Here is a 12,224-nt window from a genome sequence, read left to right as displayed (position 1 = left end):
TTTGATCGCGCGTGTACTGTTGAACATCAACCCATACTGGCTGGCTGCCTTCAATAGGTGATGAAGATTGTGATCGTGCTCGTCCTCTGTTGCACCGAAAACCACAATGTCATTTGCGATGTTAATTGTGCCTGGGCTTGAAAAACCATGGTCCATGCGCATCTGGACACATTTTGGATCATCACAAGCCCAAACGGTAGCCTCAAGTAACAATATCGGTCAAAGGAACTGTTGACAGTTTTGAGTAGGGAACTTTGTCATCTAGTCGCACTGACCAGTAGCCATTTGTCGCGTCTAACTTACTAAAGAACTGGGCACTTGAGAACTTATGGGTAATTTCAGGAGAAGTGCAGCTGCTTATCCGATCAGTTGGTACTGTGACGCGTCGGATAACGCCTTGTCGCTTCATGCCGTCTAACTCTGCTTTGAGCTCATCCTTCAACCTTAAGGGGGATCGACAAGGGGCACTGATAGTGGGTTGTACTCCGTCTTTGAAAACGGTGTGATATGTGCCTTGAAAACTGCCAATTATGTTAAACTGCCGCTTGAGCTCCTGTGTTGAGTTGATAGGGGGACATGGTGGTTTGGTGATTGCACGGTGTAGTGTCACGAGTTTAAATTCTCGTGATGTGGACAGTACTGCTGGGCCTTCGGACTCTACGATGAAGAATTCCGCATTGTTTAATCCACTTTGTTGGAAACTAACTCTGGTTACGGGAAACCGTCGGCAGTGAGTCTATCTGGATGCATTCGGCTGTACATGTGAAGGGGCAAGTTGTTGCCTTGAACGCCTGTGTCAACTTTCACCCACAATGTGACCTACTGGGGCAAAATGAGGAATGTCCCCCAAAATCCTGTTTTGTATTTTTGAGTAGCCAAGTTATCCGAGATTCACACCGTGCATTTTGGTTGAACCTGGGCCAGTTGTCGCATGTGATTTATCGATGCCTCATGCGTACGGTTATGTTGCAGTGTAAGGGGTTTGTCTTTTCCGAGTAGTTCCTTTTGTAAGTCTGTGTATGTCACACCTGCGATGACCTGTTCAATGACACGATCTTGGAACTCACTATCATCTTTGACGTCGCATTTCTTTGCGTGTAGTTTTAGTCTGGACAAGAACTCATCGACTGTTTCGTTGTCTCTCTGTGTGAATGTGACCCACTTGCTTGCCTATATGAATGTCTTTGACTGAGAAGTATAGGGCACACTGCTGTTTAAAACAAGTGGATTGCATTTGCCTGATCTGGATCATCCCATTGCATTCTTGGGTGTAGACCAGCGTTTTCTGGCATGGCGGTTGTCTAGAGTCAGTAAACGGATGACAAGGATAAGCAGACACAGCTTACCGGGTGTAAAAGCAGCACTTGGGTTGGTGCCGTTCAGGTTGTCGCGGGTGTGTATGCTACCGCACGTACATGTACACGTACAGGCACGTTTGTTTATGGTGTAAAGTGAGGATGTTCTTTTGTTCCTCTTTCTTTTCCTTTGTTTGTACCTAACTTGTTCGCATCACCGCTCATTGGTTTTGTATACGTTTTTCCTTGTTCTCGATTCACTGATGATGTTGCATGTGTGTCCTCGATTTGCACCATAAACAAACGTGCCTGACGAAATGTTACGCCAGAAGTCCGGTTAGTGTTCTCACTTACTCAAGAATGTGTACGGGAATATGCACAGCTACTTCTTAAAGGTGCACTAATTCAAGTGAGAATTTGTACGCGAGTCACCGGCATACAAAAGTGCCCCTACAATTTCTTTTGAAAACGGAGACGTTTGGCTTAAAAAAAATCGTGGAATTGTGTTAATATACCCAAGGATCAACTCCCAGTTTTGGGGGCTTCGATTTGAGGGCAGGCTTGATAAAATTACGGATGAAAAGTGGATCATATTTGCCTGTGAAAATGGAAGGATGCCACTTGAAAAATGGTTACATGCTGGCTTGGGATCTATCACTTTTCGGGAGGTGATTTTGTTTGGGTGTGAATATTAAAAAATGTAATTGGCTAATCTACCTAAAATTGAAAAGAAATGGAAAGATGAAAGACAAGGCACTAATTTTTTGTTTGTTTGAGAAACCCCAGTGATGTTGGCTTGTATGTTATTTGGCCCTGAATTTTGTTGTTGTTACACTGTTTTCCATGGGGCTTGAATTAGTACAGTGGACCCTTAACAATCACTTCTTTTATCAGCCATGCTGGGCAAGTGTATAGCGCCCTCATGTGACGGGTGGAGATGTGACAGAGATTTCATCGAAAACATTATTCACTTTCTAGTGTAATGTTGTGTTTGAAAACAATAAACACATAAACCTACCACTTCTTTTGAGTCGTCTTCGGATGGCAGGGAGATCTTTTGCCTCCAGGTGGCGCTGAAAATGCATGGCTAGATGCTCATGTACTCCAATGAAGATCAGGAATAGTAGAAATATCTTCATTTTGTTTTCATCTGCGGGTGAAATTACAGCTTCAATGTATTGTGTTAAATGCATGTTATATGTAACTGTTTAAAGTAAAACAATCGTCGAATCTCATTAAAATTATAAAACAGGAATTAGTAATTCTAGCTTTTAGTTTTCAAAAACCCTGAAAGCAAAAAAGTTTTATTTGTGAGATGTGCTTGAACCATTAAATAGCGGAACACTTTCGAACAAAAAACACATAATTGTCGGGTTGAGTACAGAAGGCCACACATGCAGTGTTTACCTTGCGCATCCAGCCATATACTTATTAAACCGGACGCTCCAGTCGGACCTTAACAAGAAGTGTCAAAAACTGCCGAGTTGCGCGCTGCGTACTAAAGTTCAGTACTTGTTCTTTTACCCAGTTCGCTCTTTGCACACTCCCGCCATAAGCATGCAGAGCCTCGATCTGGCACCTTTACACAATAAATATAGCCGGATCAGTGAGCCTTATAATTTTCCCTTGTAACATTGTAAATGTGTGCGCCATAGAGCTGTATCTTTATGGTGTTTGCACATCTTTCCGTACAATAAAATAACAGTTGTGATGGTCGTTTTAATAGCAACGATAGCCATTATAAAATTCAATATGGCTGCCAAAACAAGTGGCTTTTTATTATCACTGCTCTTATTGGAGTCTTTGACACAGAAAGCATGGATATACAGTCACCTATAAATATCATAGCCCAGGGTATGGGCAGAAAAAAAATTGCTTGGCGTCCAATTTAAAATGTTGGCTGCCATTTTGAAATTCAAGATGGCAATCAACTACCAAACGATCCAATGGTGTTACCGCTATTCTAATTGGATTCCTGGGCCCTGAAAAGATGGGTATAGACATCAGAATCGTGCCTCTACGGCTCTCAGAGACCAATATATAGGTAAAAGTAGATTTGCGTGGCAGCCATTTTGAAAAATGGCTGCCACGCATTGTATTGCATTAGAAATGGAAAACCCCGATTGCCTGTTCTCCAAAGTCTTCAAACCTTCCCAAAATAATGGTCGATTCAATCGATTTTTGTTAGCATCTTGATGCAACTAATCTAATATACTCACCAATCTAAGCCAGTGGCGAGAAGTAAAGACGAGCAAATAAACAAAATTGGGTCAGTTAGGGCATTTGAAAGAGATGTACATGTAGCGCTAGACTTCAACCTACAGTCTTTTTTTAGATGTCACCTTTTGCCAGGTAGGCATGCATAGCAATAGGCCTCTCTCTTGTTTGTAAACATTGGCCCCATTTTGTATGGGCTGCCGTAAGCGCATAAATTGAAGCCGTGGTTGGCAAACAACATTTTTCCAAAAAAGTCCTCATAACGCCATCAACACATAGTAAAAAAGGCATGTGTAGGAATTATTTTGTAGCTTTGTTGAAAATGTTGTGTTTTCAAGTATCAAATAATATTTTGGTGATCTGTAATAACTCTTCTTCATTTTTGCAGTGTTGGACCTTCCATAGTTTTGCAGGCTGTGGTTGGCAAAAATGCATTTTGCCAACCAAGCGCAGGAAGGTATATCGTTCATTGCACTCGAAATAACCTCGGGCTGTTCCATCAATGTATGGGGTGTTCACTAGTCAGCTATTATACTCTATTGTATATACTATTGCTATTGGTTGAATATGCGAGCTCAACAGCTGCAGCAGCAGCTGTATGCAACAACAAAAGGATAATTCCAAAGGTAGCAAATTGCCTTAATCGGTCAAAGGGCATAGCAAGGATCTGCATTGATAACATGGAAATATAGGTCAACTGACGGTTGACAGTTGTCGGAGAACTGGCAATGAAAAGAAATACAACTATGCATGGAAATATGCGTCGTAATGTAAATTGCGTGGGATTTGGTTAGTAACATTGATAAATCTGTACACACAATTTATGATGTTGAGACAATTTGAAAACCAAAGAAATAATAATAATACATAAATGAAATATTAATAAATACAAAGTACACGAATATGGGATTTGAACACGAAAGCTTGAAGGTGAGATTTGGCACATATTTGGCCGCAGCACTTTAATTCGTTTTACACTTACATTAACATCTACATGAAGATCAACATGATTTTAAGGTTGATGCATTATTTATTCTTTTAAGTGACAATACAATATACAGCAACATCAAAATATGCGGGCTTTACTAATATCATTTCTGTTTAAAGCGTAAATACAACATGCAAATAAAAACATTTAGTTCCGGCTTTAGAACCAGTAAAGTATGGTTTCACAAGCACAATGCATTACCACAGGCACCGTACGTTGTTTTGTATAGCATACTATCAGTGTTTGCTTTGATCCGTATCAAAACAACATATTTGTGTTATAACGTCATATTTTCTAAAAAAAGAAACCACTTATAAGCAGTTTTTGTTTTCACATAAACAAGCAAAATTACTGAAGGGTATAATGGTGGCGCCCTGCTTCCCGAACAGTGATTTGATTTCTGATAAATTGACTTCAATTTTTCGTCCTTGTTCTTTCTAACAAACAGGATAGTTATGCTAGTTTAAAGGACAAACGCCTTTTCTTAGAGCGATGAAAAGCTGTTTCACTGCATGACAAGTTGTTAAACAGCACTGACTGGCGATAGTGAACAAGCAGGACCCATGATAATGTCTCAGCTTTTTGTAGATGTTTTCATAATTTGTTGCCAACTGAAAATACAGTCTTACAGGAGACATGATATATACATTAAACAGTGGCGTGGTCGGGGACGGGTGCACAAATCCCGCCCAAGTACAAAAAAAATGTTTTCCCCAGTCTTCTATAAATGACCATGGTTATTAACTGGTTTAACAGAACTTTGACGCCCCCCCCCCCGACTATTGATCGAGCAAAAACATCGATCTAGCCAAATCCCCCACCCCCATGGTGAGAACTCCGGATACGCCGCTGCGTAACCATAATGTACCCAATATCATATCAGTTACAAAGCTGGAGATGCTGTATAGCACTGTGGTGCATATATGACAAGAAGTAAACAATTATCAAAGTGCAAACCGGAAAATTACTCCCAAACATTCAGTGTGGTGTACCTTCTTCAGCCATAGTCCCCCGAAGAATAAGGTGCATCGCACCGAAAGCTCGTGAGTAATTTTCCGGTGAGCACTGTAATCATTCTTTACTTTTGTCAATAATATCAATATACACATAATTTGTAGGCCTAAGGCCACTATGTTAAATATATCAATTAAATTCTCAATTAAGTAATAACAGAGTCCATATGTCTTGTGGTTGTTATATTACATGTGAACGTTTTACCATGATCTTAAAACTCCAAAATAGTCGGGATTGTAACTATATTCCGACATTGCATACATACAGGCCTATATACAAAAGTAAAGTGAACTACATTATTGTGTCCAATAGCTTACATATTTTACTAAAGGTGTCATTTACTAAAGGTGACCAACAAGAAACACATGTCTTACAACAAAGACTTAGGTGCAATATACAAAATTCGTCATTTTCTCCTCAAACTCAAACATTTTCCCATAGCGGTCGTTCTTCCCTCACTGAGACTCCGCCACCTGCGTGTAACCCTTCTTAGATGCTTCAGGGTAGGCGTAATAATTAGCCACGAAGTTCGGCATGTCCAGTGCTTCCTAGAACGTTAATAATAAGGAAACAAGCATTTTTTGTAAAGCTTGCCCCAACGAAACAGCTATTTCTGACGCTGCAAAACAAAATAAGAAACGTAAAACCAAAACGATCATAGTTGCAGAGCTCCACCAATCCAGGAGAAATGGTTGGGCTTTACTTTTTGCCGCTTCCCTGAACGGTCAAGTGTGTAGTTCCTCACGTACTTCTCCGACTCACTTACTGCTGATAATGAACTGTTGTTACCTGTGAGCTGTCTAATTGTGTGTATGGTATGTGATTACTGGATATGGACAATCAGTGACGTAGCCAGGAATTTTCAGTGGAGGGGCGCCTGGGGGGGGGGGGCTGGAACATTTCATGGGGGGGGGCGTCATGTAGATCAATGATATTTTTTTTAGAAACTTAAAATCTCAGTGGGGGCGACTGGGGGGGGGGGGCGACAAGGTTTCGTGGGGGGGGGTCGCCCCCACGCCCCTCCGGTGGCTACGCCACTGTGGACAATGAATTAGCTCATTGAGTAGTCAAATGTACGAAAATATACATTTTCAAGTGGGCTATTGGGCATTGTCTTGTGTTGAGAATGTATACGTCCATGAGATGTAATTAATTTCAATGCAATTTCTCACCGAATCAAATTTCAGGAAGTGGTCCAGTTTGGTTTGGAGTTCTGTGAAGCTCGGTCTCGCTTTGGGCGAAGCCTTCCAGCAAGAAGCCATCAAATTGTACCTGAAACAACAAAGATACTGAACATTATGTTGTCCGTTCAAAATAATGGACCTCGTGGTTGATTGAATATATGAGTCTTTGGAACGGGTCATGATCAATTAAACTTTGCTTCAATGTGAATCCATAAACCTACATGATCTAAGTGCAAGGGTCAGTGGTAAGTCTTCTTTTGCATTTTTTACACAAAGTTATAATTCAGACGGGTGTACTTTACAATTTAAACCCCTTGAAACATTGACTCTGTAACCGTATTGTGCATGTTTCAGTACACGGAATACTCACGACTCACTGATACGTGTGGGGTTTGGGGATTTGGTTCCCGAGGAGTCCATATTTCACACGACACCACTGACGATCACAGGCATGGAACGTTATTTGCTGTCATATGTACGACTTTGTTATACAGTGTGATTCAAGAATATCTTACAGAGCCAGTCCACAGTGCGCAGGTCTTGGAAGTCGGAACCCCTGTCTTACAGAATCAACAATGGCATCCGGAGACATATCAGGGTAGGGAAGAGCACCTGTTGATTTCAGCAAAAGTAAGTATGGTGTTGGCAATTATCCCGCAGTTTAAAAGCACAAAATCGGATTGCCCAAATTACACGCTTATGTAATTATGTTCATGTCACAAAATAATTACGCTATGATAACTGACAAACATGAGTGGGATTGGACAACGGCAACACCAACAACAAAAAAATCGAGAAAAAATAGAAAAATGACAGGAACGACTAAAATGATGTCAACGAAAACGACGATGTCAATGACACATCCTACAACAACAATTTCTACGATGACAGAAATTACCCAAAAAACAAGAACAACAGCAGTAAAAGCAACAGGAGCTGCAGTATCAAAAACAAGAGCAACAGCAACATCGACAGCCACAAAAAGCAACTACAACCAGTTGGCGGTGGTGGCGGCGGTGTTGAAACGTTGCAACACTTCCACCACTGCCACCGCCAATACTAACAATAACAAGAAATTATTTTTGTACTTACCGAGCGTGACAAGCTCCCAGAGAAGTATCCCAAACGACCACACGTCGCTCTTGTTTGTATACGTGTTTGACAGGAGACATTCCACGGCCAACCAACGAACGGGTACAGCACTCTGAAAATATCACCACAGATCGGGTAATATAATGACAAAGAACCAGGGTAAATTACAGCTAAGAACAAAATAGAATACATTTTATTTATAGAAATAAAGAAGCTCATCAAAAAAGCTTAACATATATCAAAAGAAGAGACAATTTATTATCGATCCATGGGCGTCGCGAGGGGGGGGGGCAAGGGGGGGGGGTACTTGCCCCCCCCCCGAAAAGCAAAAAAAAAAAAAAAAGGAAGAAAAAAAAGAAAAGAAACAAAAAGAAAAAGAGGCGCGAAGACAAAGTGGTGTAAATGTAATAAGTTGGGGGGGGGGGCAATATGTCTCTGCACCCCTCTAAAACTGATAAATCGAGAATGTGTTGAGAAATACAAGCATTTTTGGGCCAAAAAATTGTTTGCCCCCCTCTAGAAAAAATCCTGGCGACGCCCATGTATCGATCCATCAAATATATAACTTGTGTACAACGCACTTACATAATACTTGTGTGGAGACTGTTCTTTTCGATTGTCGTTTATGTATTTCATATTTTTATACTTCATTTAACACTTTCGACCAATGACAGCATGTACAATAATCAACAAGGGTAAGGCTTTTTGGCAGAGATACACATATCAGAAATGCATATTTCGTAGTATCTCAAATATTAAACACAGAAAAGAGAGATTATAATAACAAAGTCTGAAATTTCCCATTGACTTTCAGGAAAAGAAAAAAAAAGAAAAGAAACCGAGATATTATTGCTATAATGGAACAGATTATAGGGAACACTTGAATCAAAGGGAGATATACTCTGTTGGGGTCAAATCTCCTCTTTAAAAAATGACACCCTGGTCATGTCCTTACATTCACGATTGACTGAGCAGTGACCAATTTTATGAAAGTGTCTATGTACAGAATTGCGGCACTTGTCATGATGAAATCTCTTTTTACTTCATCTGCCTGGATTGGCAACCACAACCTTTCACTCTGTGACAAATGACACCACAAAACTTCAAATCACAATTGAAAAATGGCGCAATTATCCAAATAAACCCTTTCATAAAATTGGTCACTGCTCAATCAACCGTGAATGTAATGACATAATCAGGATGTCATTTCAAAGAGGAGATTTAACCATAAACAGATGATATCCCACATTGATACACATGTGGAACCCCTGATATGTTAATATTTTCTCAAAAGTTTTTTGACATCACGGGGTAAAATACCACAAACATGATTAGATGCCTAGTTGAGGTAAATCCCAAAGCTTCAGTTTCGGACATTTTTTTTTATTTAATTACTCAGTTAATCAGTCAATGAAGGAAACAGGAAGAAAACCCAAAATAGGCCTGCGATTAAAAAAAAAGGCAATGTCGGCCCACTTAGTCAACATCACATTCTAAATTTAAATGAACTATTACCCCTGACAACATTTCGTACTGCTCGCTTCCTGTGACGTCACGAGCCAGTCCGAAGTCACACAATTTGCATACCAACCCCTCCCCCAATAGAACGTTCCGTGTTGCCAGGTCACGATGAATCAACTGTGGGTAATTAGAAAAAAAAGGAATTTCACTTTCCATTGTTTGATGAAGGCTGAACTTTCTGCGGCCGATTCAGATCGCACTGCGTGGGCTCAATAATTCGTGAATAATTTATATGATCACCTCAAAGTGCGAAACCAAAACATATCTCGCGATGGCCTGTCATGTTGAAAAAAAAACCCTGCTTCTGTACAAACATATATAACTGTTTATGATTGGGATGATTAATTTCTCTGAAAGCAAACAAAAGCAAAACTAAAACAGGATTACTTTTTCCAGCGTTCTCTCGAAATACGATTAACGGAGCAGGTTTTGGAGGGAATCTCCTCTCAAAAATACATGTTCACGAAGAAATGTTTTCCATGCTGTAACAAAATATTTAAAAAGGAGTAGGGACACCTTATCAATTTTCAAAATAAAGCGTAGAAAAGGATTGGAAACATGTCAGTAATTGCAGCAGTTATGTACTGTTCAAACAGTTTATTTTACCGAGAGAAAAACAAATAATACCTAAACTACTGAACCTACATGCACAGAGGACAGATACTCCATGCCATTAGCGACCTCAAAAGCGAACATGAGTATATGCACTGCACTGAGCGCTTCCTTGGATGCACTCTCAGTGCCGCTCGTCTTCGCCTTGCCCCAAGCTAGACGTTTCTGCGTGATGTAGTCTTGCAGTGTTCCATTCCGGATGTACTCCATGATGATGTAATAAGGCTCTGGACATTTTAATGTGGGAAAACGTGTACAGGCATCTAATAACCTTATGTTGGACACAGTATAGGAGAGTACTATTTGTTTTGGATAAAATAGGGGAGGGGACATACAAAATAGTTTACCTACACCCAAATACCGGTCACCCATTGGGACCATCAAATAGGTGAGGTAAGGTGAGGTGAAGTGGGGTAAGTGCTGAAGGTATTCTGAGTATCGTACGCGGGTTAAAGTGAGTGGCATAGCGTTAGTGGCGATTAACCCTTTAGTGCCTGAGAGTACTTGCTGGCTACTAAACTTGATACTACTGGCTGTGTGTCTCACTGTAGGCTCACTAATTGGAGAAATATTCACATTTGCCAATTTGCATATTTAATTTTCAATTTACGAAACGTCCACATATGTGGACGTCAGGCATTTACAGTTGCGTTATACACTAAATTCCTCATGAATTAGGACTGATATAAACTGAGCTGTGGACACGTGTCTGGTGTAAAATTCAACTTCAGTTGCAACATTTATTCATTAAGATGGTTAGTGATAAGCATTCTGGCAATAATCGAAGAAAATGGCAAGAATGAAATGTGGAAATAATGTAAAATTCCGAGCAGGCATACATGTCAATATTCCACTGACAATATCGAAATTCTTCAACATGAATTAAACATTCTGGTTCACTAGTACACAAACATCACATACATGTACATACTGGCAAGGACGACATACAAAAATTAGTGATGAACACTAAGGAAAGTACAAAACAAAACAAGAATACAAGTATTTTCGAGATTGTCACTGTTGTTGATATAACATTTATAGAAGTACATGTAGGTGCATACAATACAGTGCCACAATGCCTGACGTCCACATATGTTGATAGGCGCCCTTATCAATTAGTGCCCCGTGTCCACAAAAGTGGACAATTTGTTTGCCTATATAAACCACATAAAAATATATGATATTTTACAAAGTAAAGTGTCCCCTTACATTCCTGAATCACTACATCAACATAAATTGACCACCAACTGACCATTACTTAGAGAAAGAAGAATTTCTAAAACAAAATCTAAAGAAACTCACCGCGAAGCTGTACTAGTGGAGGCTGCCATTTTGATGAGTTGTATATAGCCCCCTCAATTGTCCACATTTTGATAGTTATGGTCACAAATGATCACTTTGGGTACAGAGATCACTATGCAATACACTGCAGTATTCTCAAATAGGCATGTATGTTGAAATGATGATATTAGTAACGTCCACGTAATATGTAGACGCAAGGCACTATTTAACCCCTAATCATAACTCAAATTTAATGTTCTCTATCGCGTGATACTTCTATGCATGCGGGTTGGTTGACTTAGTGATGTACAGTAAAAACTCAATCAGCGCCTACCTTCGGTTGTGCAACATCCAAGAATAGACACCACGTAGGGATGTTGTTTCAGGTTCTTGAAGATGCTCAGCTCATTCTTAAAATCTGACCAGACAGAGGAGCCTCTCTCACCTTTAAACAAAATACATGTTTCTGTTATCTATTTTTCTTTTCCCATAAGCATTACATTTACAAGGGTGGATCTGGGTTTGGCTCAAGAGGGGGGTTGGGCACTCAACGGTGAGGAGGTAAGCAAGCATGTGCCATTTTTTTTTTTGACTTGATTTTTCTATATCGTGTGGCCCATGGTAGGATCCGCCACCTATTTATCTATAAACACATCTATATACGTTGGAAGGATTCCGTATTGTGATTGTATTTTTGTTTTAATTATATGCAGCTGGATTAATATCAATACATGTTGGTAAAGATTTATTGCGTGACATATTGCTAATTTTAATTAATATCGAAAGCAAAAAAACCATTAGGAACAATAATACACTTTTCCTGTTCAAAGTGTTTTGTTCTTTCATTTCTGTTCACGCAAAAAGGCTTGAAGCGAAAGTGAGACTTAGTGAGGGAACATTTCCTTGTATATTGAGGGTTAACCACAGTTGCTACACCGCAGGGTGGAAAGTATTTGCGTATAATACTGATGTATTAAGGCTGTAGTTTGCTGAATATCACACTGTAGCACGCGTCATGGG

The 12,224-nt window shown here is 40.0% G+C and overlaps 1 protein-coding gene across 1 annotated transcript; it reads right to left on the bottom strand.

Annotated features, from left to right (window-relative positions):
• Nucleotides 1-5,685: 5,685 nt before the first annotated feature.
• LOC119739612 (tyrosine-protein kinase receptor Tie-1-like) lies at nucleotides 5,686-11,360 on the bottom strand. The gene is made up of 7 exons (XM_038214635.1): nucleotides 11,226-11,360; nucleotides 9,957-10,150; nucleotides 9,306-9,428; nucleotides 7,791-7,902; nucleotides 7,214-7,310; nucleotides 6,687-6,786; nucleotides 5,686-6,062 (listed from the first exon to the last, which is right to left on the bottom strand). Exons 1-7 carry the CDS (start codon nucleotides 11,290-11,292, stop codon nucleotides 5,970-5,972), a joined length of 786 nt encoding a protein of 261 aa, XP_038070563.1. The 5' UTR covers nucleotides 11,293-11,360; the 3' UTR covers nucleotides 5,686-5,969.
• Nucleotides 11,361-12,224: the final 864 nt, after the last annotated feature.

The sequence above is a fragment of the Patiria miniata genome, unplaced genomic scaffold, assembly GCF_015706575.1.
Source record: "Patiria miniata isolate m_02_andy unplaced genomic scaffold, ASM1570657v1 HiC_scaffold_1, whole genome shotgun sequence".
Classification (NCBI taxonomy): Eukaryota; Metazoa; Echinodermata; class Asteroidea; order Valvatida; family Asterinidae; genus Patiria; species Patiria miniata.
This window is presented reverse-complemented; position numbering and strand designations above follow the sequence as displayed.